At 39.0% G+C, this 27,864-nt stretch overlaps 4 protein-coding genes across 5 annotated transcripts; 1 reads left to right on the top strand and 3 right to left on the bottom strand.

Moving 5' to 3' along the window:
• Nucleotides 1–319: 319 nt before the first annotated feature.
• On the bottom strand, nucleotides 320–7,781 carry acadsb (acyl-CoA dehydrogenase short/branched chain). Its single transcript, XM_037755361.1, has 11 exons — nucleotides 7,632–7,781; nucleotides 7,298–7,466; nucleotides 5,827–5,927; nucleotides 5,521–5,727; nucleotides 5,205–5,375; nucleotides 4,765–4,890; nucleotides 4,592–4,684; nucleotides 4,396–4,485; nucleotides 4,157–4,294; nucleotides 3,761–3,860; nucleotides 320–2,694 (listed from the first exon to the last, which is right to left on the bottom strand). Exons 1-11 carry the CDS (start codon nucleotides 7,662–7,664, stop codon nucleotides 2,618–2,620), a joined length of 1,305 nt encoding a protein of 434 aa, XP_037611289.1. The 5' UTR covers nucleotides 7,665–7,781; the 3' UTR covers nucleotides 320–2,617.
• Nucleotides 7,782–10,267: 2,486 nt separating this feature from the next.
• LOC119480052 (zinc finger protein Pegasus-like) lies at nucleotides 10,268–13,880 on the top strand. 2 transcript variants are annotated; one of them, XM_037756130.1, is made up of 4 exons: nucleotides 10,268–10,315; nucleotides 10,739–10,898; nucleotides 10,993–11,181; nucleotides 12,218–13,880. In XM_037756130.1, exons 1-4 carry the CDS (start codon nucleotides 10,277–10,279, stop codon nucleotides 13,147–13,149), a joined length of 1,320 nt encoding a protein of 439 aa, XP_037612058.1. In that variant the 5' UTR covers nucleotides 10,268–10,276; the 3' UTR covers nucleotides 13,150–13,880. The 2 variants fall into 2 exon arrangements, with proteins under 2 accessions (XP_037612058.1, XP_037612059.1); XM_037756131.1 differs by having other exon boundaries at nucleotides 10,268–10,405.
• Nucleotides 13,881–14,601: 721 nt separating this feature from the next.
• Nucleotides 14,602–17,998, bottom strand: LOC119480009 (L-seryl-tRNA(Sec) kinase). Its single transcript, XM_037756070.1, has 6 exons — nucleotides 17,670–17,998; nucleotides 16,069–16,324; nucleotides 15,439–15,640; nucleotides 15,273–15,348; nucleotides 15,102–15,195; nucleotides 14,602–15,025 (listed from the first exon to the last, which is right to left on the bottom strand). The coding sequence occupies exons 1-6, from the start codon at nucleotides 17,880–17,882 to the stop codon at nucleotides 14,808–14,810; spliced, it is 1,059 nt and encodes a 352-aa protein (XP_037611998.1). The 5' UTR covers nucleotides 17,883–17,998; the 3' UTR covers nucleotides 14,602–14,807.
• Nucleotides 17,999–19,054: 1,056 nt separating this feature from the next.
• Nucleotides 19,055–27,611, bottom strand: zgc:174164 (uncharacterized protein LOC570656 homolog). The gene is made up of 22 exons (XM_037754053.1): nucleotides 27,450–27,611; nucleotides 27,073–27,152; nucleotides 26,909–26,982; nucleotides 26,731–26,809; nucleotides 26,568–26,644; nucleotides 25,485–25,677; nucleotides 25,300–25,362; nucleotides 25,045–25,116; nucleotides 24,768–24,937; nucleotides 24,568–24,658; nucleotides 23,696–23,826; nucleotides 22,990–23,161; nucleotides 22,446–22,535; nucleotides 22,106–22,307; nucleotides 21,754–21,865; nucleotides 21,290–21,470; nucleotides 21,064–21,150; nucleotides 20,864–20,969; nucleotides 20,072–20,204; nucleotides 19,853–19,967; nucleotides 19,648–19,685; nucleotides 19,055–19,519 (listed from the first exon to the last, which is right to left on the bottom strand). Exons 1-22 carry the CDS (start codon nucleotides 27,514–27,516, stop codon nucleotides 19,408–19,410), a joined length of 2,445 nt encoding a protein of 814 aa, XP_037609981.1. The 5' UTR covers nucleotides 27,517–27,611; the 3' UTR covers nucleotides 19,055–19,407.
• Nucleotides 27,612–27,864: the final 253 nt, after the last annotated feature.

The following is a 27,864-nucleotide window of genomic DNA, read 5'->3' as shown; positions in this document are numbered from 1 at the left end:
AGATTAAAGGATAATTACATAGATAAAGACATAAAAATGAGCAGGAGGGAGATTGCGTTTACATTTGTAAGCCACCAAACTGCCTTTCTCTTAAGATTGAGGGAACTATGTATGTGTGAGAGGGAGAGGTATGATAAATTCTGAATTTTTTTTAATCAAACTAGCCTCTGGAGTGTGCTTTTAATGCATATGTTGCTTAGAAAATCCTAAAGGAAACACACACAAAAACAGCCTTTGAATATAGATGTTTTTGTTTATCTATGAGGTAACATTTGGCTCAGACTTATCAGCATATACGGCCAAAAATGAATAAAATAAGAACAAAAAACACACCATTTAAGATTCATCATTTACACCAGACTTGGAAGCAGATGCAGAGGAACTAATCAAACCAATTGGATTTGCTCAACCTCCTAAACACGCAGCCTGTCCTTTTAGCTCGCGGAGCGCTCTCCAGCTCTAAAGGACAACACTGTGTTTTGTGAAAAGCTACTTGAATCCCTGCATAATTAGAGGTCTCATAGCCGTGTTAAAGACGGGGGCGGAGAAGGAGGCCAGTTGAGCTGCGTTTGCCAATGCAAAGTGAGAAGCAGATAGCTGTGTTTTCATCAGATTATGCTCATTAAACAGGGGGATTTATACAATAGATGGAACAAGTCAGAGTGGATCAGAGGGGGGAAACAAAGTACACTCAATCAGTGATGCAAAACACAGGCAGTTTTGTCATGATAGTGATTTTGAATGTCTGGGCAAAATATCTTGTAAGTAACATTTTGTTCTCTGTCTGTCTTCAGTTTGAACCCGTCATGTTTATATCTAATTACATCCCACATAAGAGACTCATGTCACATTATTGGTTCTGTCTCGCCTAAGTGATGCTTTATATTTTGTCTTAAAATATCAAAAAACTGTTGTATGCTCTAGTGTCAACAGGTGATACTAAATACTTATCATATATTAATCAGTAAATAAAATCTTATGATCACAATACTAAACAGTATTAGGTTAGACAACACTTAGTTTTGTTGTAAGTGGAATGATTTAAAAAAAAAAAAAGTAAGATGGGACATCTTTGACAACAGAAAGTATCTTTACATATTTGTCTGTTTTTCTTTTATAGACTAGTTTACTTTCTCTCTGCTCTCTTCTCTGTGTATAGTGTTAAGATACAGTGTTTTTGGGGCACCAAAGAGAAAGAGAGGTTTGTTATTTCCCTGTTAAAATAAACTTGAATCAATGCAATGTAAAATGGTACATGGTTAGAGAGTATGACAGCGCTGTTATCCATTTACTTCATGGGAATCTGAACGTCTCCATATTTGGCATCACTAGTGTCAATGTATACCATCGCAGCAGGTATGAATCTGACGGTTTCATCCCTGTTAATGACTATTATTAAGTATTGTCAGTAATTAATGTTTTTTTGTTAAACAGCTGCTAGGGCTTGGTGATATTTGAAAAATGTTTACACTGAGATTTTGATAAATAATTATCAGTAATGTGGACATAATGACTAAAGGCAAATACAAGAACAGCTAGAACAGTCTGGTAAATTCACAAAAATACATCACTTAACTGTAATGTAGCCTTTAAAACCAGGAACATTTATGCCATATTACCATATTATTATCTTGTGTCATATCACGATATCGATATAATATCGATATGTTGCCCAGCCCTAACAGATACCTCGCAAGATTCATTTTTTACAAGGGATCATCTTGGCTATTACGGGTCTGTATACTTGGACACAGCTCGTCTGTGTTGTGTAAAACAATAGACCTCATTTTACACATGTAGGCCGTGGAAATCCGATCAATCTCACCTGAAAAATGACCAGTGAGTCGATTACGCACGACAGACTCTTTCCATCTGAAGCAGCAGCATAATTAAACGGATATAAAATATCATTAGAGGTGACGGGCTGTTAAATGACTGTTCTCTCACAGTGAGAAGCTGCTGCTGCTGCTGACACACACTGTGGAGAACGCTGCCATCTAGTGACACAACGTGGTGTTAATCTGCCTCAAAGAGAGATTGTTGATACAGCATACTTTACATTTATTGTATTAAGTTATTGCTCTATACAGAATATCTTTATATGAAGTGAAATCACTTCAATTTTCCCCACACAAGGAACTGCACAGTATTTAAATGAGTGTCACCTATTTGAAAGTATCCTGCGAAGAAGAAGATAGCCGAACCACTGAAGGCACTGAAACATTCAAAGAAAAAAATCCCGATCATATATGGAACAGTTATGTTATTCCGACACGATTCATCACCAGATCTCAATAAGTGCAATAATAAGTATGGACAAGAGGGAAGTGGTACAGCTCTACATACACTGTCTTATTCGCAGACTTTCGGAAAGGTCTGATAGGATAAAAAAATCATTGTACGAGAGCAACTTTAAACTAAAGCTGGAGAATCGTAACATCAGTAAAATCAGTAGTGAGAACTACTTAACAAGAGTGGTGATATTGAGAAGAAACATCTAGAACTGCAACAAAACTCTAAAAAACATGAAAGCAGATCTACAGCAAAGCATCCCCCAAAGTCACTAGAGGAGAAGAACATGGAGTGTAACACATCAATCCTTCAGGCTCCGGTCAGATCAGTGATCATACTCCTTATCAATGAACTTGGCCATAGTGGATAGCTGGATATTTGTTGTGCCCTCATAAATGGTACCTGCACACGGAGACAAAACAAAGCATAACAAGGTCAATTTTGTCGAATTCCCCCGCAACAGCACATGAACCTGCAGCGTTCGCTATCAGGAGACAAGGGGGCTCATTATGCAGCCGGTGCTCCAGCTGGAGGACTGGGGGGAGCCAAAATGGCGGTGATGACAGGAAAAGTGACATTTTGCCCTGGCAGCTTCCTTGGCTGTGTGTTGGTATAATGGCACTCTGACGGGGGAATTCCTGCGGAGTCCGATTACAGCCGCTGCTGCTATCAGCCCCTTTTCGCCTCCCAGCTCTGGTCCAATCACACACAGCTACACCTGACCTTCCTGCTGCTCATGAGTGTGTCCTTTTCCACACTGTTGCTTTAGCCACAGTTATTTAAACCGGCTCTAATGTCTGCAGCAATCTAACAAACAGTGTGCAAACCACAGTTATAATAGTCTTGAACTTTCAATTACTTTTTATTTTATCTTAGTTTTGACTATTCAATTTCTTTTGAGTTAGTTTTCAGAGTCTGTTTTGCTAGTTTTAGTTTAGTTTTGGTTTTTGTTAGGGCCAAGAATAATGTCTCAGAAGTATGTAGCTATATACATACAAAATGCACGGTTGGAGAATCGTGTAGAAAGGACCAAAACGTTTAATCTTCGCGCTTCTTTTTTTAAGCAATTGCGGCATAGCGTCATCTCCTGGAAGTCCGTTCAATTTCTGTGGTTCAATGTCACAAAAGTTGATGGAAATTCATGCTCTCTCCTTTTTCTGGGTGTGATATATTATAGCTAAAAAACTAAAACTGAAATGAATTTATATTCATTTTTTTTTAATTTAATTTAATTTAATTTAATTTAATTTAATGTAATTTTTTAACTTTATTCTTTTTTTTACCCAGGCAATATCGTTTCAGTTTAGTTTTTCTTAAAGGATACTGTTTTTATCTAGTTTCTTTTTTACAAAAATATTTTTCACTTCTTATTTTTGATTTAGTTTCAGTTTTAGTTTACGGTAATAACCCTGGTGCAAACAAGTAAATATTTATTTCTAGTGGTGCATATTTGTCGAGTCATGCTCACCGATTTTACAGTCTCTGTAGAATTTCTCTATGGGGTAGTCTTTGGTGAAGCCAACCCCTCCCATCCATTCGATGCATTTAGATGTGGTTAGGGCTGCAACCTGAGGAAAATAGAACAAAACAGATATTATAATGACTTTAATCCAACCAGGAAAACGTTTCACAGAGACTGAAAATATCTTTCTTTTTACAGGAGTTTCCTGGCTAAGACAGCAACACATAGAATAGAGAGTAATCAAGGTTCAACAACACAGATAGGATCAGACAAATAATTTTAAATTGGTAAAGCAGCAAAGTACAAGGAAAAATCCTTAAAAATACACATAAAATAAACAGATAACACTGATGACAATATATCCTATAAATACATATAAAGTCAGTGAATGAGGAAGCTCACCTCTGCAGTGAAGTATTTCGCCATGCAGGCCTCCTTGATGAAAGGTCTTCCAGCTTCCTTCAGACGAGCAGCGTTGTACGTCAGCAGCCGACCGGCTTCAATCTGAGTTGCTACGTGGGCTATTTGGTGCTGCATGCCCTGGAACACAAACAGCACCATAACAACATAAGAACACACTGACCACCAGAATAACGTGAATAATCACAAACATGACCTGTGAGTCTATTGTGGGTCGTTACCTGGAAGTCAAAGATGCGTTTTCCAAACTGCACTCTCTGTCTGGTGTAAGGAATAGTGTTGTCGAAGCAGCCCTGCGCCAGCCCGATCATCTGAAACACATAGTTAGCACATGCAACGTTTCCATTTCACACTTTATAATCTTGAATAGAGCACATTTAGCTTGTTTTAAGTATAATTCAAATAAAGATGCTTTACCTGAGCGGCAATTCCAATCCTGCCCTCGTTCAACATCCCGATAGCGTACTTGTAACCCTGACCGATTTCTCCCAAAATGTTTGTCTCTGGTACCTACAATGAAAAGCACAAAGTTAGTCGAAATCACAGCATGCATTTGTTTCATGCTGATCCGGTGCAGTACGAGGTGTCACCTTGACATTGTCGAAGTTGAGCGGGCAGGTGGAGGACGCACGCAGGCCGAGCTTGTTCTCCTTCTTGCAAATCTCCAGCCCCTCCGTGTCTCGGTCCATGATGAAGCAGGTGATGCCTCTGTACCCCTGTCAATCCAAAAGGGAGTTTGTCTATACATTTCGTACATTGTAGAGGCAAACTTTTGTAGAGACTGAGTTAGAGAGGTCTTCAATTAACTTGACTAAGAACTTCTGACGTTTTAGGATTTACATATTTGTGGTATTTAACAAGTTGAATTGCATTTAAGGAAACAGGAAAAATCCGATGTCTTTGTGATGTGAGATGATCAGATTAGATATTTTTACATTAAGATTATGCCAGAGAAATATTATAAATTGTTGACCATTTATCTTTAGCTGACAAGAGTGAAACAAGAATGGAAAGATGAGCAGTTACTCACAGCAGAGTGGTCAACATTGGCCATCACCAGGAAAACACCCGCATGCTCTGCATTGCTGATCCACAACTTGGATCCATTGATGACGTAATAGTCCTTGTGTTTGTCTGCACGCGTCTTCAGAGCAAAGGCGTCGCTCCCCGAATCTGCTTCGGAGAGGCAGAAGCTTCCGATCTGTGTGACATGACACAGGTGCATAAACATTACAGCAAATACAGGGCAGAGTATACACAGCCAGTCAAGAGATCAACAGTATTATGTGGTGACAATGTAGTGTTTTTATGCCATAAACTGAAAGACGACGTGTGAAATTGCTCACCATGTCGGTTGACAGTCGGTTGAGGTACTGCTCTTTCTGAGCTGCCGTACCCAGTTTGGCAAACAGCGTGTTGATCAGTGTGTTCTGGATGTCGCAGAGCACAGCCACAGAGGGGTCCACCTTCGCCAGCTCCTCGATGACCAGGATGGAGGAGAAGAATGAGGAGCCAGTGCCGTTGTACTCGGGGTCAATCTCAATGCCCATGAGCTGTAAAAACAATAAATAACAAAAAAGTAAATGCCGGAGTCACTGGAGAGAACAAAAGACATACATGATGATTTGTTAATTTAAATGAATTATACATACACCCTGTTCAAAGAGAGATTTGATGACTTCCTCGTCCATGAAAGAGTGTTCATCCATCTTTGACACAAACGGAGCAATGCGCTCTTGTGCATATTTTTTAACTGTCAAAGAACAAGACACATGTTTTAATTAAAGCTTGTTTTGTTGTTAAAGATTGTTTTTTGTAAAGCTCTGACCCACCACTGTGAGTTGTACTCTCGGGTGGGATGGCCTGCACTGGCAACCTGTAGGCTCTTCCATTGGTACATCTTTATATATAAGGTGATTCTGGGTCTGCTCCCACAATACTTACGTGTTTTTATTATGCAAAAACATTGTGGACAGTATTCACTGCGTTCACAGGACCTCTTTGTGCTCTCTTTCCCAAAAGCTTGGACAAAAATTGGGGAAAAGGCTTTTGCATATTCTGCACCCTCAGCCGGGAATTTGCTCCAAAATGACCAAACAAATTTAAATATTTTTAAATCTAAAATGAATGCTTTAGGAGCAGACTCTATGGCATGCCAATGTTTTTAGCCCCCTTGTTGTACAGCTGACTCCCAGAAAAGTTCCTTTTTGTCCCCCCCATCTGTCTTTAGATAGTTCTCTTTTAACGCAAATTTTAGTGCTTTTAGTGTTTGTGAATTGTATTTTATCTCTATTTGTGTCTGCAACTTTGTGTTCTTGAGGCTGGCTGTTTTGGCCAGGTCTCCCTTGGAAAAGAGGTTCTTAATCTCAGTGGGACTAGCCTGGTTAAATAAAGGTTAAATAAATTTAAAAAAAGATATGTTTTAAAATCAGTATCTTTAAAAGTATAAAAGGAGGGTATTCTTTTAAGCCACATCATTTTATGGATGTAATATTTTGCTAAGATATTAATCAAATTAATTATGTAAATTTAAAAAAAACATTTGTAAAAGCCCCGTTTTGCACAAGTGACACGTGAACTTTGAAATTCCTTTTTGTCCCCCCGTCTGTCTTTACATAGTTCTCTTTTAATGCAAATTTTAGAGCTTTTAGTGTTTGTGAATTGTATTTTATCTCTATTTGTGTCTGCAACTTTGTGTTCTTGAGGCTGGCTGTTTTGGCCAGGTCTCCCTTGGAAAAGAGGTTCTTAATCTCAATGGGACTAGCCTGGTTAAATAAAGGTTAAATAAATAAAAAATGAACTAGAAAATGCATTTCCTGCTGAAAATGCATGGGAATGCAGACAGCTGAAATTTATTGCAAAGCATTGCTGAAAATGCAGAAATGTGAAATGACTTGCCTAAAAATGTTAAAGCTCAAATGCATTGCACTGCACTGCTGAACACCCCAGAAGATGAAATGTACAACTGGCATAGTTGAAATCTGAACTGCATTACCTAAAGAAGCTAAGAGCTGAAATACAAAGCAGTAGCATTTCAAAGTAGAGTAGGTTTATTGAATCAGCAATAATCTCTGTCTCCAGCTGTCAGCAGCTGTTACCACCATATGTTGCTTCCCAACTCACCTGCTTCCTTCATCATGCTCTCCTCCTCTGAAAAGGTTTGAAGTGGAGGAAAGGAGACCATCCCTCCAGCTGCTGCCTGGTCTGAGGCCACATCTGGAGAAGCATTGGTGGACCTGCTCCTCCATCCAGCCTGGCATGCACCCCATGGTCCAGAGATCTGTCTGCACGACTACAAACAGGGCAGACAACAGTGGACATGTCTATCTGCGTATTTGGGTAAATACATGAGATATAAGAGTAGATACACGCTCAAGCCGGCTATAATCAACTACTGTCGAGTTGTTGTGATTTACAAGTACAACAAGTTTGTTTGTGAAGTGATATTCAGTCTCACCTTTGAGAGAATCCTGCTCAGTTGTGCAGCCATGATCGGTTAGGAAATGTTTACATACGCGCGTGCTTACGTGCCAGCCTACGTCACCGACGTCTGCGCTCTGCGTCAACCAAAGGCGTGATGCTGCCTTCAAGTGCCACTTGTAAGACTCGTTTTTATGGGGGGGGTGTAAACGATGCTCTATCATCCTGGAAACCGAGTAAAAAAAAAAGTGTCTTCCAATTTTTTTTTGTGTGTGATTTCCTTCCTGTGATGGAATAATTGATACACAAGTTATCTTTGGAAGGAAGAGGTCCGGAGCTGATGATGTCTTACAAAAGAAGGTTTATTGAAGCTTGATCAAGGAGAATTGACAGGTCTCCACAATAGATGCTCTCTGCGTGAAGGCCTCACAACTCTGCCCTTCCTCCCTGGTGCTCAGTGTCTTACCCCTTATCATGTTATGACTTACTTAGTTCCTCTGGCATCTCTGACCCTGGTTGCCCTAGCGACTGGCTCTACGGTCTCCACTACAGACCCAGCTGTACAGATAACGGTAGCTCCTCTAGACAGGACTCCAACCCAATAATGTCAACAGAGGGACACTCTGACAAACACTCTGACCTTTCTACCAATAAGAGAGGAATTGATGGAAAATTCCATCACACTTCCTATTTAGGGTTAAAAGAACATCTTACAATTTAGAATTTTTTATTTTGTATTTCTAATTTTGCAATATGTCCACTGTAGGACTATTTCAGTGTGAAAAGACAGCCGAATTTAGAAGACACACAAATATAATGGCTATAGAGTGATATTTAACCAAGAATACATTCAACTTGATTTAAAAAAACAAACAAACACATGACATATCACTGGAAAGCCCATGATGGTGGTCTGAGACTCGTTTGTATCTGCCAACTTAATTATCATATTTTTCCGACAGGTATAGCAGATAAACATCCAGTTTCATTTGTATACAATACATTGCAAGACCTTCAACAAGTAGATGTGAGCTCTATAAAAAAGGGCTGGGAAAAAGACCTCGGGATAGGAATAACGGAGAACATTTGGGACAAGATTTTGAAGTATGTTCACATCTGTTCTTTGAATGCCAGACACTGTTTGATACAGTTTAAGATTCTGCACAGGCTACATTACTCTAAAGTAAAGCTACATAAAATCTTTCCAGAAACGTCACCAAGATGTGAGAAATGTGCCCAAGCAGATGCAGATTTACTTCATAGCTATGCACTATGCCCTAAAATACAGGACTTTTGGGTTGCAATATTTTCATTCTTTTCTAAGATTTTTAAAGTCCAATTAAAACCTGATCCACTTTTGGTTATTCTGGGAGCTTCTGAAAGCTCTAAAATCCTACACAACACACAATATCATCTCCTGTCCTATGGTCTCCTTTGTGCAAAGAAACTGATTCTCTTGTTCTGGAAAGGGACAGAGGTGCCAACATTTAAATCCTGGATAACAACACTGACTGATACCCTCCACCTAGAAAGGATCCGATACACCCTTAAAGACAGACTGGAGGTATTTGAAAGGATTTGGAGACCGATGATCTCCTTTATAGGAGGGACAGACAATTACAGTTTTTCTCAATTGTTTACACACAAATACTGGTACTTGACACACAATGACCACAACATGTAACTCATGCACCAACCCCCTGAACCAATTCTGCTAAACTACAAGCACAATTCCTGCTTTACACTCAAATTGCAGTTCTAAAACACACTTTTTTCAAAACACTACACACAATTCTCTGCATTTGGCACAATTTTCATGAAGAAAATCTCGTTTTCACAAGGAACACACTGTCATTCAAAATTCTAAAGTCAATTGCCCTACTATGCACACTGACTCATCACATGGGCAAACACCTGTCACACAGTGTTACAATTAGCAATCAGTTGATGCTTTTCATGACATCGACATGCTAAGCGATATTTCCCCCGCTGCTTGGCCAGGGAAAACATTGCTTGTGATGTGGATGAGGTGCTGTGGTCAGACCGAAACAGAAGAGAGGATGCAGCATAGTTTTTTTTTTCGTTTTTTTTTACTGTAACTATATACAGTAAATTCCTCTGTTGTTTTGTATGTAGACCACTGTATGTGCAACTTTGTGTTGGTTGGGATGTTCACTGTGTACATTGTTTTTGTGGGGAAAATAAAATATATTTGTTACCGTGTATTTGTGTGTTCTGAGTATAAAAACAATATTCTAAAATATTTTACAACACACTTATGTATGTACTGTCTGTAGTAAGTGTAACACTGAACAAAAAAAGGCCTAAGTCATCATGATGAATGGAGAAGAAGTGTTTTCCATTCATCATAGTGTTTTACATTGAGCACATCAGTGTTCAACTGGTTCTTATAAATGTCTATTCATATGATGGTGTGTGTGTGTCATTTGAAAACAAAATACCATTTTGAGAAGAAATAACATTGTTTTGAATGTAAAGTTTCATTTTGCAGGATAATTGAGGGGTTTTGCCCATTGTGTGTGTGTTTTTTGATTTGTGTGTAGAGTTCTGAGAGTATGAGGCATGCTTTCAGAAAATGTGTGTAAACAATCGAGAAAAACTGTAATAAAAATATTTGAAACATATTTTTCCGACAGTACGCGAAGGCAACAGTTGCGTTTGATGGGACGAGAGGACACGGAAACCGGAAGTGTTCACCTGGTAACAATTCTAGCCGGATAGTTTATCTCCACTGGGCTCAATTTTCACACTTGTTTCTGCTTAGTGATAATGTTACTCACACTCTGAAAGGTAGGATATGAACTGCGTCGAGGATGTAGTTAGATACTTCGTGTTAATAGTAATGAACATTGCTGAAAGGTTCGAGCTAAGCTAGGCAACGTTAGCATTGTTGTTGTTGTGTGAGCTAACAGCTAAACAAAGTGTAACAAAATATGAACCATTTAAAAAGAAGGAAGTATAAAAATAGGAGCAGCATATACAGTATTGACAATAAACAGACTATTAACAAAATTGCACATGTGGAAAATGATATTGCACAGTGAGAATGAGTCACAGGTGCCAAATGAAAGCAGAGCTGTCACTGTCTGACTACTAACTCATCTCTCTTCTGGATCTTTCCAGGTTCAACACACAGAAGAAGGAGTAATGGAAGAGATAAAGACCGAGCCTGTGGATTTTGTGAAGGAATTCCAAGAATACCTGACACAGCAAACCCACCATGTCAACATGATCTCAGGCTCTGTGTGTGCAGAGAAAGAGGCAGGGCAGCCGTTTCAAGCCGGTGGGAATGGAGTACAATAAACTACACAGCATATATAGCTTTGATAAGTAAAGAGTCAAATGTTTTAAGCAAATGTGCGTTTTGTTTTTTTTAGTTGCCCCAAGGAGTGAGCAGAATGGTCTGGATCCTCCGTCTGTGGAGGTGAGTCTGCCGATGGATGATGGGCCAGATGTGCAGATGGAAGGGCTGGAGAGGACCTGCGATGGGAAGTACAAGTGCAGCTACTGCAGCTATGCCAACAAGGGCATGGCTCGTTTAATAGAGCACATCCGCATCCACACAGGTCAGTGGTCACAATGCATTCATCCATTAAGGCCACACCATGCCTAAACACTGCTGCCATATATATACCAGTATACCAGTAGCTCTCAGGGTGGTGGTCGTGAAGTAAATTCAAAGTGATTCCCAGCCAAATGGACTGGAAATGTTCCTAATCAACTACTGTTATAATTGTACATATATCAGCTACATGTGCAACAATTTGCTAAAAAACCCAATGTATAGACTGATACAAAAATCCTCTCAATCATCACTTATGCCCCACTAGAAGTGTGTGATGGTGTCTGCTTCTGCAGAAACCCTGCAGCCCTCTGCCTAGATTTTCACTTTTCTTATTAATTTGCTTTACTCGGGTCGCTTCAAACCGCCTTTGGGACTCACGTGGGGGTGTAACTCCCAGCCAATAACAGATTGCAGCCTGTTCAGGCAGTCAAATATCGCCGCGTTGTCACGCCCCTCGGCTTCTGACAGATACAAAGTGGCCGTGTTTGATGGAGGAGAGTGGGTTTGTTGCATCGCTGTGAGTTCCCCTGTTCCTCGGTCTCTCCTCTGCTGTGTGCAGTGGCTGTTGTGTGCTGCTAACGCAGGGTTGTGCAGAGGTGTTCGGAGTTAGTTGTGTGTTTATTTGTGCTTTAGAACGTAACCGCCAAGAGAGTTTTATGTCTCTGATTCGCTGCTTTGTTCCCACAACAGTGCTCTCTCTTTTCAGTCACTCTATAGCTCGCTCGACCATCACTGCTCTCTCTCCCTCGCTCGCTAGTTGAGCCGAGCAGGAGGGGTTTCCTGTTTGTGTTTACAAAAAGCAACCGACAACGGTTACATAGTATACCTTTAAGTAGACAATTAAGGATGAAATATTGCAAGAATATCCTCTACTTGTTATCTCTTATTTGTTTATATCACCATGTCCCATTTTGTATAACCTCTTGTGCAGCACACATACTACATTGTATTTTCTGCCTCACCACTGTTTACTCTTTCACAGTAAAACATGCTTGGTAATATCAATATTATAACTGCGATTATTTCCTCTCGCCCAGGAGAAAAGCCTCATCGCTGCCAGCTGTGCCCGTTTGCCTCAGCGTACGAGCGCCATTTGGAAGCCCACATGCGCTCGCACACAGGAGAGAAACCCTACAAATGTGACCTCTGCACCTTCCGCTGCAGCGACCGCAGCAACCTGTCGCACCACCGCCGCCGCCGCCACAAGCTCCTGCCCACGAGGGCCGTCCGCTCCCCTTTCTCCAACAAGAGGATTCTGAGCTCCCTGCAGAAGAGGACAGGCTCGCTGGGCTTCGGCAGGCGACTGCTCATCAACCTAAACCCCCCCGCCATGGTGATGCCAAAGTCGGACTATCTGAGTGACTTGTCTCACAAGATCCACCACCATTTGAATAGCAGCGAGTATAAGAACCATCCCAAGGTGGATGAGAGCGGCAGTCGCAACAGAGGTGCTAATGGTTTGACTTTTAATAACCCACTGGACCAGCTGTCTACACTCGCTGGTCAGTTAGCCGACCTCCATCCCGAGTCTCAGACCCCAGCATCCCCAGACGGGGACTCCTTAAAGGACGAGAAGCCCATCCTCATACAGCAGGTCTCCAGTGAGCACGTTGCCATGTGTTCAAATGGAGTGCAGACTTCCCCACATAAAAATGAATCTCCCACCTCAGGCCAAGGGAGTTGCAGTCCCGTTCCCGGCTTCGGCTTCGAGAACAGCGTGAACACTCACGCTACGAGTGTCTGCAACAGCCAGCCGAGCACGCCCGCCCCCGCCCTGACCACGCTGGACCAACAGCTCTTGATTAAATGCCAGCACTGTGATATTCACTTCCTGGATAACATCCTCTACACCATTCACATGGGCTGCCATGGCTACGAACAACCATTCCAGTGCAACATCTGCGGCCACATGTGCACAGACAAATACGATTTTTCGTGCCATTTTGCCCGCGGACAACATAAAAAGTGATTCCAAGCAACGTGGATGCACATGGACTCTGAGCTCCATTCTCTATACTGTTTTCAGTATATTGCTTGTACACTGAGTTATATTTTTTATTTTGTTGTGTACAGTTTTTTTTTTTTTTTACAGTATTCCCTTTTCATTTTATACTCACTATTTGGTTGCCTTACTGAAGTTCTACATTGCTTTGAGTTTTTCATGTTAGTTTTAGATTGATGCATACAAACGGTGGACAAAACAACAGAAACATCCTCCTTCTATGCCAATGCAGCTGCTCGTGTGTTTGACATATTATCCTGATTTCTTTTTATTTCAGTGTCTCATTGCTTTGCAGCGAGCCACTCAGCTCCATCACAATTACATAGGCAGCTATACTATACGAGACATTTAAAATAAAATACCAACAGTATTTAACACCAAACATTAGGAGCTTCACCAGCTCTGCATTCATCGTGGGGCTGTTAAACTGTAATTTCGTCCACCATCTGTGTACTGTATGGTCTGTTAAGTCTAATTATACACCAAAGTTTCCATCTCAGTTAAATTGTCTGGACACGTTTGGCTGCGGGATGTTCAGAGACTGACCGCTTAGTTGTAGGGCTGCAACTAATGATATTTTATTTGGTTTAGTTGTTTGGTCTGTAAAATGTCTGAAAATGGTGAAAAATGACGATCAGTGTTTCCCGAAGTCCAAGAGGACGTCCTCAAATGTCTTGTTTTGTCCACAACTGAAAGATATTCAGTTTACTGTCATAGAGGAGTAAAGAAACCAGGACATATTCACATTTAAGAAGCTGGAATCAGAGAATTTAGACTTTTTTTTTCTTAAAAAAATACTCAAACCGATTAATCAATTATCAAAATAGTTGGTGATTAATTTAATAGTTGACAACTTATCAATTAATCTTTGTAGCTCTACTTAATTGCCCCATTTTCTGTTCAAATCTTAAGTTTGTGTCCAGCCAGACTCATTAAAATCCTGTTTGCTGTTCTGACATTTATTTATACCTCACTCCAGAGACTAGAAGGCGTCAGCCAAATCAATCATGTATAATTTAGATAGATTTCAATATTGTTTTTACTAATTTATACTCATGGAACTATTTTATATTTATAAGTAGTCTTGAGAAGTTTTGTGGGACCACTTTTTAGTACAAATCTGATTTCACTGTAGCCACTTCTCTTGTGTATAGTAGCAGATGTTGAGACACTGTATAGATCCCTGTGAGTCGAAGATATAATGTGGAACAAAAGAATAGCTTTTGATTTGTGTAAATCTTGGTCTAAAGCAAAGATTTATTCAATAGGTTAACTTGTTTGTATGTGAAGATTATCTTATTATGGACTGAAGGTGAAAATTGGAGATCAATGTGCTCTTATCTCTACATCATTTGTATACTGACACCATATTTGCAGAGACCGTGTAGATGTCCATGAGTGTATTACTGTATCTTGAGGTTAAAATAACTTTTGATGAAAGTTTGGCTTTTAAAAAAAAAAGCTTTTTTATTAAAGATAAAATAATAGGATACTTACATTTTCTTTGTTTCACTTAATGCCACAATGACCAGCAAAAGTACATTTAATTATGTACAGAGTGTCACGCATTCTCTTGTGATGCAATTAAAATCTGCCTTTGTGAAAAGTCAAGAAAAAGATTCAGGTCATTTATTTTCATTCATGATTCTAAACAGGATTTCCATTGTCTCGTGATCAAAAACGTCTACTGCTCTTTTCACCACGCGTTCCACGTCGATGTCCTCCTCCTGAGCGAAAGGCACTTCCTGGAGCAGCTCCCTCCGCAAGTTGTGAAGAAATGCTGCTTTGGATTCATTCAGCTGAGCGGCCAAAGACCTCATGTGCTCGGGGGGGACTCGATTCTCTGAAGTTAAGGTGACAAAATGATCAGAACGTCGGGCTGCAAATGACAAACTGAGTAAATTTGTATCACAACTGACCTCTGGCGGTCTTCATGGCTTCAGATATGTGGCGTCGACAGGCCTGGTCAGTCTGGTGAACCACACTAGTGGCACATTTCAGCCGGTCCGCCTCCTGCACAGCGGGAGACCACAACACATAAATTCAAAAGTCCACTATTAACAGATATGATGGGAGCTACGCTGACCCACCTTTTGTTCAGTGTTGTCTTCAGCCGGGCTCAGCGGGTTGCTCAGTGCAGAGTAGATAAACTCCATCACCCTTTGGCTGAGGACGAGAAAAAATACAGAGGCGAACATGAATACCTGATCTATACGTGTGAACTTCAACTTCATGCTGCTTATGCTGCTGTCTTACATGTCACATTTGGACAAATCGTCTGTGGTGTTGAGTGAAATGCTGTTCGTCTCCCATGAGTTCTTCTGTGGATTCGGAGACTCCAAACGCTTCACCATCTCCAGTATCACCTCAGTGGGAACGGGTTCAGACCGGCTCTGGTTTCTGCTGATGCAGGACTCCAAATCACACTGCAGATACACCTGGCAGAAACCCAGTGAATCTAAACAGACAACAGACAAATTAGTTCAAACAAAGAGAAATTTAAAAGGAAGCATACAAGTGTTTTTTGTGTGTTTTGTCCCATAGTTTTTACATTGATTACTTATCGTGATAAATAGTTAAACTAAACAAATAACTAGCAAAAGAAAACAATCAAAAATCAAGTCTAAATAAAGTAAACATCTAGAATAATAAATCAAAAAATACTTATTATTAGAAAAACAACTTAATACTAACAACAAATAAATAGCTACTACACAAAGTCTTGAAACTTGCTTGAGATCAGTAATTCATCATAGTAAACATTTAGTTGCCTTTAAATTGCTCAGTTATGTTCTTGACAATGGTGTTGAAGTATTCAGTGGTGCATTCCACACTACCATTATGGTCCTTTATGAACATTCAAGTTAGTGGTCTGTGTGTGCTTACACTTTCTTGCCAGTTGGTACACTTCGTATCTCATGCTTGGATAGTAGAAGTTGTCGTCCAGTAGAAAGAGAAGTGGAGCCCGGTCAGCCTGTGAGCGGTCCGAAGCTTCAGGCTGCGGTAGAGCTTGAATGCATCGCTCCCATGCAGCCATGTTGATCTGACAGCTGTCCGGCAGCTCTGCCAAAACACAAGATTTCTCCAGGAACCGCTCAATGCACTGCAAAACTGCTTGTCGGTGTAACTTCCACTCAGTGTGCTAGAAAGAGAGAAAATAACCAATCAATAAAACATTTTAATGCATGCTGGGAATATGAAATTTACATTGTTAGGACACAAAACTATTGTGGAAAATGACTCTGGTACCTTATAATGAATACATGTGTACTTATTCATCATTTGGTCTAGAAAATAGTAAAAAGAAAGTTCACAAGTTCTCAGAGCCTGAGTTGTCACATTTAAATTACTTAATTTGTCTGACCAACAGTCCAAAACCCAAAGATATTCTGTTAAATATCATGACTAAAAAAAGAAAAAAAAACCATGTGAGAAGCTGCAACCAGTGATATTTGGCACTTTTCCCTAAATAATAACAACTTAATAACATTTTGAACTTTTTCTTCTTCCTCTCCTGTGTCATCATAACACAATAATTTCCCAATCTGGGATCATTAAAGTACATCTATCTATCTATCATCTCTTATATTGATGCACAACTTTGCTGCATTGTCTGTGTATATATTATTCTCACAATACAATTATTGTTACTCAACAACATTTTATTTTTAGTTTACAACTTAAAATTACTATAATGTATCTATAAATGATTATCTATCTATCTATCTATCTATCTATCTATCATCTCTTATGATATTGATGCAAAACTTAGCTGCATTGTCTATATATTATCCTCACAATACAATTATTGTTACTCTCCATAGTACACCTCCCAATGTTATTAACATTTTATTTTTAGTTTACAACTTAAAATTACTGTTACAGCGAAAGTCCATTTAAAATATATAATATTATAATATTATTATAATTATAATAATATATAATATTTCAAATATATATTATGATATTATTATAATTATAATAATATATAATATTTAAAATATATAATATTATTATAATTATAATAATATATAATATTTAAAATATATAATATTATAATATTATTATAATTATAATAATATATAATATTTAAAATATATAATATTATTATAATTATAATAATATATAATATTTAAAATATATAATATTATAATATTATTATAATTATAATAATATATAATATTTAAAATATATAATATTATTATAATTATAATATATAATATTTAAAATATATAATATTATAATATTATTATAATTATAATAATATATAATATTTCAAATATATAATATTATTATAATTATAATAATATATAATATTTCAAATATATAATATTATATATTATTATAATTATAATAATATATAATATTTAAAATATATAATATTATTATAATTATAATAATATATAATATTTCAAATATATAATACTATTTATATTGTGCTATTCTACTACTGTAGTTTTGGATATGGTGTCATCATCTGTCTTTACTGTCTCTTTGCCGCCGTCCTCCAGCCCTCTGGTCTGGAAAGCCTGCCCGGGTATCAGGTCATCATACTGGACAACACTGGCTCTCCATCCGCTCCGTGCAGCGGTGCTGAGGACCTGACGGGCCAGCGAGGACTTCCCTGCGGCAGGAAGCCCGCAGAGGACACACAGACACACCGGAGCCCGGCAGACACCTCCGGCTTCCTCTGCTGCCATGAGCTGCTACCAGAGAGCCGCTTCTTTAAAACTCTGCTGTTTACATGCTTTTGCTGTTGTAGCAGTTGTAGTTTGCTCACTTCCGCATCACGCTGCTTCAAAACCATAACGGAAACACGTGACTTCCCGCCCCAATCCTTTCAAAATAAAAAGGGCGACATTTCTTCATTATTGATTGAAGAATGGTCAAATAGGCAATGATAGTGATATACTAGACAGAGGCTCGGGAACCTGTGAGCTCAATAAACATTTCCATATTATGCAAATGTGGTAGTCCTGATCTCACACGTTTTAATAGGATACTCTATGAAAAAGTCAGCACAACTACAAGCCAAGTATACCTTTCTGTAGGCCTATAAGGCAAGAATACTTAAAGTTATATTATTATATATAATTATATATATATATATTATATATAATATATAGATATATTATATTACTTATATTATTATTATATCTCGATCAAAAGATAAAATACAAGTAGGCATACAAGTCAAGTATACTTAGACTTTTCTGCATACTTGTCAGTATGAGCCAAGTATACTTAGACTTTTCTGTATACTTGTCAGTATAAGCCAAGTATACTTAAGTATATGTTTGTTAAGTATATCTCTGATAAGTAGCCTACATAGTAAACTGAAAGTATACTCGCTTATTTTAAGTTTAAAAGAAGTATACTAATAGCGCACTTGAATAAACTTCTTTTTGGGGGAAGACAGTCAACATATTTTTTTTTCTAAATTGTTGGACAAAGGGTGCTTTGTTTAAGACTGCTGTTTCCAACCTAGGGGTCTAATGAAAGGTCACTAGATACTTCTTTTACACAAAAAGAGCATGCATGGTGGTTTAAGTCATTCATTCTTCACTCTGGGAAAGCTGTGACACTCCTAGAAGTGTCTGAACTGTCAAAACATATTGATGAAGGAGAAGTTCACTTCAGGGCTTCACAGGCTATTTCCATAATTCTTTGAACAACCCAATGTCAAACAAAAAGCAAAGCCACTGCCAGAAACATTTTCTTGCTCCATGCATATTTCTGACACCTAAATAGACCCAGTTATTATATTATTACATTACAAGAGTGAAACAAACTAGGGCTACACTGGTAGCAAAGAAGCATGACTGTAGCTCCAAGAAACACACACTCTTACAGTAAAAAAGCTTGAACCTCATTGACTGATACATTTCTTTATTCAGATTACATTCATGAAATCTTTAAAATATTTTGATACATAGTAACATAATATACAAAAAGTTTGGGGATATTTTAAAAAATATTTTATGTGCATGTATTTCCAATGACTGATAATATAACAAAACACACATATTCCAATAAATATTTACACGTGTACCAGCCTCATCCACCACCACCACCACATAACTACAGTCAACCATAAAATAAAAAGGTGCTGGCAACAAGTTAAAAGGGTTATCACAGTTTTTTAAACTTCATACACTGTTGATCTGTAATTAACTCCATACATTCACAATACATTACAGTATAAAAAGAGAATCAACACGGTGACTATCTGGATGGGATTGGTCTGGGTACTCCGGGGCCCTGCCTGGGAGCTGATGATTGTGGAGAGTCAGTGCTTACCTCTGCATTCCAATAATCCAATTCTCCATACCTGAAACTGAGGTCGTGTGCAAATTAGGTTAAACCGGTTATACTACAGGTTCGCTTGTGCATTGAAAGCTTAAATTTCCATGTGTGTGTAAGAGTAACATGGATTGAGTGAAATAAAAAAATAAAAATTCATACTTAGAAATTGGAACGGCGGTAGCTGGTGGATATCCAGGCTGGAATTAGAAGGAAAAACAACTTAAAATGTGTGCTGCTGAAAACAAAACATGTACATTACCTCTTTCCTTTTTTCAGGTAATGAAAAACTGATTATCCTACTGCAAAATCAACATTACACTACCTTCCCTGCAGTGCTGATTATTATTAAGAAAAACATATTTACCCCGACAGAAGGAGTCTGTGCTGGAGGCTGGGTTGCGGCACTTTGAACGTTGCGGTTTGACTGCCCGTTCACGTTTGACTGCACGTTCACGTTTCCATTTCCAGCATTACGTGACCTGTGAGAGCAGAAAACTTCTAATCATCGAAATATAAAACATTGCAAGTGCAGCCTTTTAAAATATCTACCAGTATATTTCTAAAATGTGAGGTGATGGTTTACTTGAGGCGGCCTCCTTTCAGGCACAGGTCCAGGGAGTCTCTCCTGAAGAAGTAGAGCAATCCCAGAATGACAACGACCAGAACAGGAACCACCAAGAGGAAGAAGATCAACAGGCCGTTCCTGAGGGAGTAGTCTGTGGTAGAAAAGGTTATGTGTGTATAAGAAACAATACAGTATATTTAACTGTATTAGTAGTTACACCCAAACCGTCAACTCTCTACTCCTCGCAGATACCCTACAATTAAATCAGTGGTTTGCTGTTTTTGCAGCAACTTTTGCTACGAAGTCCCCCCCAAACATGACAATACAAGACATCACGACAAACATAACATACATGAATACATCAGGAGTGGAGACACGGTGCAGAAAAGACAACTAAAGCTGGGTTTCCACAACAAGTTCAACATGTTTGTTGTATATGAATATTTAAACAAATATTTTAAGAACATGTTTTCTATATCTTGTTCTTGTCAACATAAAAAAAAAAAAGATCCAAGACCAAAACACATTCACATTTGGGCGCTACAACAACAGATGTTATGAGGAACCACTGCTTCCACAGTCAGAAGACAGAATGATTACTATAGAAGTAATATGAAGTCTAATAAAAGGACTGCTGCATTAGATTACTGTGCATCTAGTGATACATTTTGAGAACTTGAATGCTGTTTTCCATATGTTGCTACAATTAGAGCTTATGAGTGTGGCATTAGGTGAACTGTATAGAGTGCCTTTGACTTTCCGGGTTCTTTATCTTGAAAAGTAGGTCTCATAACATCCATTTGAACCCACCTATCTGAGCAGGACCACTGTTTATGCTGCCACCACGCCCTGACTTATCACAGTTTGGCGGGGCCCATCCGTTTCCACAATGGCAGTTCCCTTGGTCATTACATACCTGAAGGAAACATTAACAGCAAAGTCAGACGTGTCATTATTGGCTGGTAACAGAGTAAAAAAAAAAAAAAAAAGTCAAATAAATGCAGACTCACCCCTCGGCCACTGCAGGTCGTCTCGGCATCACAGTTCAACTTGGGCAGCAGATCGGAGGCGTTCACACACTTAAAGTCCATGCAGGTCTTAGAGAGAGAAGACAATCAAAATGAGTCATTATTTCCACTGTCAAAATGACAGCGCTGTCCTGGCACACCTATAAAAGCACATTAGTTCCAGGTTACATTCCTTCTCTTTGGCATGTACGCTTCTTAAAATAGTCACCTTTCCTTTCTCACAAGGGCTGCCAGTGTTGACGTAGGCAGGATCTAGCACATCTGTGCCGAGGTTGAAGTGTGCATTAATACACGTTTCCCCTTGGACTACTTCAACGCTGACTTGGGCACCAGTAGGGGGGGAGTTGAGGTTCACGTTAACACACTGCAACTTCCCACACATGGAATTCCTGCAGTGCAGGTTCAAGAGAACACAAGTCAGATCCCACGGTTATGAGTTAAATGTTGGATCCTTTAACTGACAAAATAAAGTTGCATCACATCATTATGTTTAAAATGACCATCCTAAGTCGATTAAATTGGAAGGCTTTCTGCAAACTATGATAAAACAAACCTCCTCACTTAATCAGAGGATTTATATACAGTATATATATATATATATATATATACACAGTATGTATATATCCATATTTAAGTTCATATCATTCAATTATTAAAAACCAGAGTACTTACGCTACAGTACATTTCATAAAAACTCCTTGGCTGTTCACTCCACAGTTTCCAAATTTGCCTCCTTGCGTATTTGCATTCTGATAACAAATATCTGCTGCCTTTGTTGCTGGATCTGACCAAAAGAGACATAATATACGAGATAAAAATATTAATGACAAGAGAAGTGTAAGTTGACCACTGATGTATTCTCTACTGGATTCTCCACATTTACAATAACAGACAGAAATCAAAAGTCATGTGTTGGACTGGCACACGGGGTATAACTCGCAGCCACACATTATGACCAAAAGTGCACAAACCATCACAGTTTATAGAGTTTAATTGGCTTTGTATCACGCGTTATTGAATGTACCTGGCGCAAAGATATGTCTGCACTGGAAATCATACGTCTGACATCGGCCCTCATAGCAGTACGCGGCAGCTTGGCGGTCTTGACAGGGCAGGCCGTCCATGACATTGTAGTCATTGGGACAGAACTCGGTCTTGCCATCGCAGTATTCGGAAAGATCACAGGTGTTGACAGACTCCCTGCATGGTGTTCCAGAAACTAGGATCTAAATAAAAAAAACATTACATACAGAAAACAACCCACTTTTCTTGCATGTGCATAGATTGTTTTCCCAAGTACAATTTACTACGTCTATTTAGTGCTGTCATAAGCTACGTATCCTAAAGTCCAACATAATGCTGACCTGACAGTTGCCGCAGCAGTCACCCTGAGCACAGGCGGACCCGCTTGTAAGTTTGCAGGTGGCAGCATCACAGCATCTGTTGTTGCATTCCTGTATGAAATGGAAACAGAGAAAAACTGTGCTTACCACCACATAAAACTGAAATACAAGAATTTAACTCTGCCAGAATATTTGTATTGTAAGACATGATGTGTGTGTCTAGCCTGTAAAGGGTGAAAACAAAATTCTTATTTAGTTATCCTTGATTTACAAAGAAATACTCATCATTCATTTGCTGATGTTTGTTTTCATTTGTACTGGTTTGCACCGTATCACAAACTTCTCAGCTTCATGGACACCACATTTCCAAATTGAAAGTATATTGCAAACATATTCTCCACAACTCCACCCCTATATTGTTTCTGTATCTGGTCTACATTTGTATTTATTAGTTGTCAGATCTAAATGCCAGCAAAAAACACACATATATAAACAATACAAACACATAAAATGACGTATTAAAAAAATACTTGTATGTGAGTTTATCTGGCAGGCAGTACTCTACCTCTGGTTTGCCACAGTCACACTGCTCTCCTTTGTCCAGGCGGCCATTGCCACATTCAGCCACACCAACCTCGTCTGACGAGGAGGGCTGGTTTTTCAGACACTGGCCTCCTCCACGTAAAATCAACGTCTCAAAGGCTCTTCCGCTGCAGCTGCTGAAATTGGTTGCACCACTACAGGACGGCAGGATAAACCAGTAATGCAAATATCCAATTGGACAGGCCTCACATTACTAAACAATCTCTCATCATTGAGCAGAAGACATTTTATTGTTGTCAAATTAATATTAAGTAACAGTTTTTTGTATGGCATGTAGCACACAGAATTGTATTACTTAAGTGCGGAGCCACTAAAAACGAAGTGTGCATATTTTTTTTTTTGTTGTATAAGTGTCCATATTGTTAAATTACATTAGGCTACATGGTCCCTATCCTACCAGATAGAGAAAAGTTAAAAGATCATACATTTGCTTCTTATAATCCCAAGATAAATGGAGTGAGCGTGTCTGCAACTGTAGTTTTTAGCACAATAAGAACTTCCTCCAAAAGAGGCTACATTATATAAAAGCATATTGCCCTTAAATCCTGTACAATTAATACATGACCCATCATGGACATTCAACTTAACTAAAAAAATAAAAACAACAAAACTGCTGCTATACATTTCATGTCAATAGGTTAAAGAATATTTTGTGAAAGATGTGTTACCTAGCAGAGGGTGCCATGATGCAGCTGCCTCCACTGCAGCTGCAGCCCGCGTCATCGTGATTCATGCCCAGGTTGTGGCCCATCTCATGGGCCACCACAGTGGAGACATAAGCCAGGTTGTCACCGCTGAACTGTGGAAGCACACGCAGTACATTCAGTGCTAACATTCTCCATAGTTAATATACAGAAACATGTGATCCCCAATTGACAATTTATGCATCGATATTACATTTAAAAAAAAACTAAAATCTTTAGCTACAAATGAATCTTCCCTTAAACAGGATACTGGAAGAAAAGATCTGGCATAAAGGAAGAAGAGAGCAGGCATAAAATGATCTGTGAAAAGTGTAAACCAATTGGATATACAGTAAATTGGATGGTTACATAAAGAAAGTTTTATTTGAGGGGAAAAGAAGGGCTGCAAATGTTTATTTATATTATTAGGTTAGGTACTATATTTTTAGTTGATCAGGAAGTGAAACATTCGTGAACATTATAAATGTCAGAAACTAAATGTCATTCTTTACATAAATTCTCAAACTAACATATGGTATATTTTAGTTGTCTAAAACATAGTTGTCATCCCTTCCTGTGTGACTTTAAAAAGGGACACCATCAGGCATCACAATGCAAAAGAATCTAAGGAATTCAATAACACTAACAAAGTTGTCTCGTCATGGTGTTTTTGTAAGACTGTGTTCAAGTCTAACCTGTTTGACTCCTGTGTTATTCAGAGCATGTGAGAATGAGCAGCACATATAGAACCTGTCATGAATAATGCAGGCAGTATCAGTTTCTGCACAAAAGCTCAAGCTGCCAAAGCGCCAAGGTGACAGCTGGTGTTAGAAGTTAAAAAGGGGTTTCGAACTAACCACGTTGATTCCTCCGGAGGTCGCTACAGAGCAGACCGTGCCCACGAAGGCCATACCCAAGATTCCACCATCGTATGAGTTGGGCCTACCGCTGAGAAGAAACAAGTGGACCAAGAGATGAGTCATAAACTTAACTCAACATGTCAGAACGATTCAGACTTGATGTGGCCATCGGTGACTAAAAAACACACGTTACTTACACAATGAGTTGCCCCATGTCATGCCTGAGCTTTGGTATCAGAGTACTCTTCCTCCACTTGACAAACTTCGACAACACCTCTCCTGCAGAGCCTGCCACACTAAAGGGATTACTATCCTTGAAAATCTGCAGGCCCACCAGCACCACACGGATATTCAGCTGCTTGTAATACTAGAATAAAACAGAAAATAAAAGATTATAAAGCCAAGCACAACAACAATATTAGGATTAATTAGAATTGAGCATACTTTCTTTTAAAAAACAACTTGAAATCTCACCCCATCCAGTAGATTAGCCATGTTCACCATTTCCTCTCGTACTGCCGTCTCATTTTGTTTCTTAAAATTATACTGTAAATACAAATATAGACACAGCATTGGAAAAGCACTGCGGCACATTTGAGGGGGAAAAAGGACATTCCTAACGAACTGTTACAGGCAGATGAGTCAATGTTAAAAGTGATCATTTACTTGCATCTAGTCTAAACAAAGCAAACCTTTTGCAGCCTGTTAATTCTCACTATGCACACTCACCCTGAGATTATCGACGACCAGCACCAACTCCACATAACTGGTTCGCGGTAAATTGCGCTTCCTCTGTTTGAACAACAAACAGTAAAGAAGGAAAAGCAGTCACCCTCTGCCACTTATTCATTTCAAAACCTGTTCACACAATAAATATGAGTACACTTCAGGTGAATGTGGTGCGCATCCCTAACCCGCAGTAGTGAAGTTAGCGATTGGCCAGGCTCGAAGGGTTCGTGGCTTTCCGTCGATTTGGCCTCGCTGACGACCCCACAGGTGACAGGCCCGGACTGAGAGTCCTTCAGTAGGTAGAGAAGGTGCTCGTTGGTGGCAGACTGTGGCACAGGCTCAAGTCCGTAGGTCTCACTTCCGAGAAGGATTACACCCCTAAAGAGAAGTAGGGCATAGCAGATACAACATTAGTTTAAGCTTTCAGTATGTGCCAAAGACTGGGTGTGGCAGCATTACCTGGCATTAATTATTTACTGAGGAACAGAGGGACACAGATCAGTAGGGCTGTGCTCGACCAAAGAAATTCTTCGTCGACTAACACTCATGTGATTTTGACAACTAATCGATAAGTTGATTTAATCGACTGATCTGTAAAACTGTGTCTCGATAAAGTATCACACAAAAGCACCACTTTAAATCTTGTGTTTACCAGAGATGTGCTCATCAGTTTCTTGGAAATAAGTCATTTAGCATGAAAAATGCAAAAAAAAACAACTAATCAACCAAAGAAATTCTTAGTCAACTAACCCTCATACGATTTTGTCGACTAATTTATTGGTTGATTTAATCTACAGATTTGTAAAACTACGTTTCTCCACAAAGAATCAAACAACTTTAAATCTTGTGTTTACCAGAGATGTGCTCATGAGTTTCTTAAAAATTAGTCATTCTGCATGAAAAAAAGCATAAAAAACGACTAGTTGACTAAAGAAATCTTAGTCAACTAAGACCGAAACAACAAACAGAGAAGGCGCAGCCCTACAGATCTCTTTGGCAAAGCTAGACTTTGAGGAAACTTGAGCAAATAAACACAATAGACTTCCTCATACTGGGAAAATCTGAGGTGAGGAAGCATTTTCCAACTTATTGAAGTAGAAAACTTCAATAAAAGTGCCTTTGCTGCTCTAGATCTTTCATTTGGACAACAAAATATTATGTGACGATAACGCAATCCGATCATATAATCATGATATGGTTCCACTGTAAGTCAATAAATGTCAATATTGAATAAGAGGAACAAGAAACAGCAAGAGAGATGTTCAAACCTGAGGCCAGAGCAGGTGCTGAGCGCCACCACTGAATCCTCATATCCCTCCACCTCTCCGTGGTAATAGCAGTGCACCTGGGAAAAGAAAAGTAATAAAACAGGCTCAAGGGTCAAAGTTCAAACCAGCCTAATAAAAAAAGAATGATCAAGTGTCGACTTACATGCTCTTTTGGATATGATGTCTCGTAGTTACCGGCGGCGTCACGTGAATACTGAACAAAGTTTGGGTGTAAAAAGTCTCTGACAAGAAGAGAGAGAAAAAAAAAATACATGGGATATTTCATCTGAAGCATTAACAAGGAATTATAATAAAGTCAGCATCATTAAATTTGTGCATACCTGTTCTTTTTCAGACGAAGGATGTGCTTCCTGTTGTTTATGTTGACTGCATATGATATCTTCTCTCCATGTTTCTGAAATAGGTAAAAAGAAAAAAAGCATTCTTGATGTTGTCACATTAAAATATCAGTTAAAAAGATTTAATCAGGGTTGTTATTATTTACCTCTATGTTGATGCTCCTTGTCCATCTGTGAATCAGCTGAGGGTTTACAATGGAGTACTTGGAGAGCCCATCAAAAATGTCTGGAAGAAAGGTGAATAATACACAGAGGAACTGTAAATATTGAGAAGGTATTCAGATGTTATCAGGACACATAATTCAACCACATATAAAAAAAAAGGGATATTAATTGTGAAATATTTGGACCTCTTTCTTATTAGTTACTGTATAGAAACTATTGAGCATACAAAATTAATCTTTTGTAGACATGGCAAAAAAAAGACTCCAAAACATCGTTGTCAGGGTGCACAAAGGACGCTTTTTTCTGCTCCATCGAAAGCCTAAACAACAGGTTATACACAAAATCAGCTGTGCCTCACCTTTGTTGTCAATCCGGGAAACGAAAGACAGCAAAAAAATAGCGAGAAAGATGTATATTCTGACCATGATCCTGGTTAAAGTGACACCTACAGTATGACAACTATTAATGAATGCACACTGTTCTGTGCCTTTGCTTCTTGGCTGCTGGTCAGGTGAGTCATGGTGGGCGTGGCTATAACGACAGGTGAGCTGCAAAACAAACAGGTGGAATCTTGACGAGACTACTAATGTTCGTGAGAGGTTTTTCCCCAGACAGTTAACGTTACTAAACTATGCTGTAAGCAGGGTCTGAAATTAACCTTTTCCTCACCTGCCACTGTGGCAGGTCACTGAACATTTCTACCAGCCACTCATTTTTTGGCACTTCTGAAATCTATATGTGGAAACACTGAGTCAGTGGTACCAGACTGTAGA

The sequence above is a fragment of the Sebastes umbrosus genome, chromosome 20 (assembly GCF_015220745.1).
Source record: "Sebastes umbrosus isolate fSebUmb1 chromosome 20, fSebUmb1.pri, whole genome shotgun sequence".
In the NCBI taxonomy this organism is placed as follows: Eukaryota; Metazoa; Chordata; class Actinopteri; order Perciformes; family Sebastidae; genus Sebastes; species Sebastes umbrosus.
This window is presented reverse-complemented; position numbering and strand designations above follow the sequence as displayed.

Coding starts and splice junctions, on each gene's coding strand:
- LOC119480052 (XM_037756130.1), top strand. CDS start 10,277: ATGGGACGAGAGGACACGGAAACCGGAAGTGTTCACCTG. Junction 10,316..10,738: donor AAACCGGAAGTGTTCACCTG/GTAACAATTCTA, acceptor GGATCTTTCCAG/GTTCAACACACAGAAGAAGG. Junction 10,899..10,992: donor AGGGCAGCCGTTTCAAGCCG/GTGGGAATGGAG, acceptor TGTTTTTTTTAG/TTGCCCCAAGGAGTGAGCAG.
- zgc:174164 (XM_037754053.1), bottom strand. CDS start 27,516: ATGGTCAGAATATACATCTTTCTCGCTATTTTTTTGCTGTCTTTCGTT. Junction 25,117..25,299: donor TGGTCGTCGATAATCTCAGG/GTGAGTGTGCAT, acceptor TTGTATTTACAG/TATAATTTTAAGAAACAAAA. Junction 22,308..22,445: donor ACTGCTGCGGCAACTGTCAG/GTCAGCATTATG, acceptor TTTTTTATTTAG/ATCCTAGTTTCTGGAACACC.
- LOC119480009 (XM_037756070.1), bottom strand. CDS start 17,882: ATGGCAGCAGAGGAAGCCGGAGGTGTCTGCCGGGCTCCGGTGTGTCTG. Junction 15,349..15,438: donor GATTTGTCCAAATGTGACAT/GTAAGACAGCAG, acceptor TCTCGTCCTCAG/CCAAAGGGTGATGGAGTTTA. Junction 15,026..15,101: donor AGCCATGAAGACCGCCAGAG/GTCAGTTGTGAT, acceptor CCTTAACTTCAG/AGAATCGAGTCCCCCCCGAG.
- acadsb (XM_037755361.1), bottom strand. CDS start 7,664: ATGGCTGCACAACTGAGCAGGATTCTCTCAAAG. Junction 7,467..7,631: donor TGAGCAGGATTCTCTCAAAG/GTGAGACTGAAT, acceptor CCCTGTTTGTAG/TCGTGCAGACAGATCTCTGG. Junction 4,891..5,204: donor CCAATGTTGACCACTCTGCT/GTGAGTAACTGC, acceptor TTGGATTGACAG/GGGTACAGAGGCATCACCTG.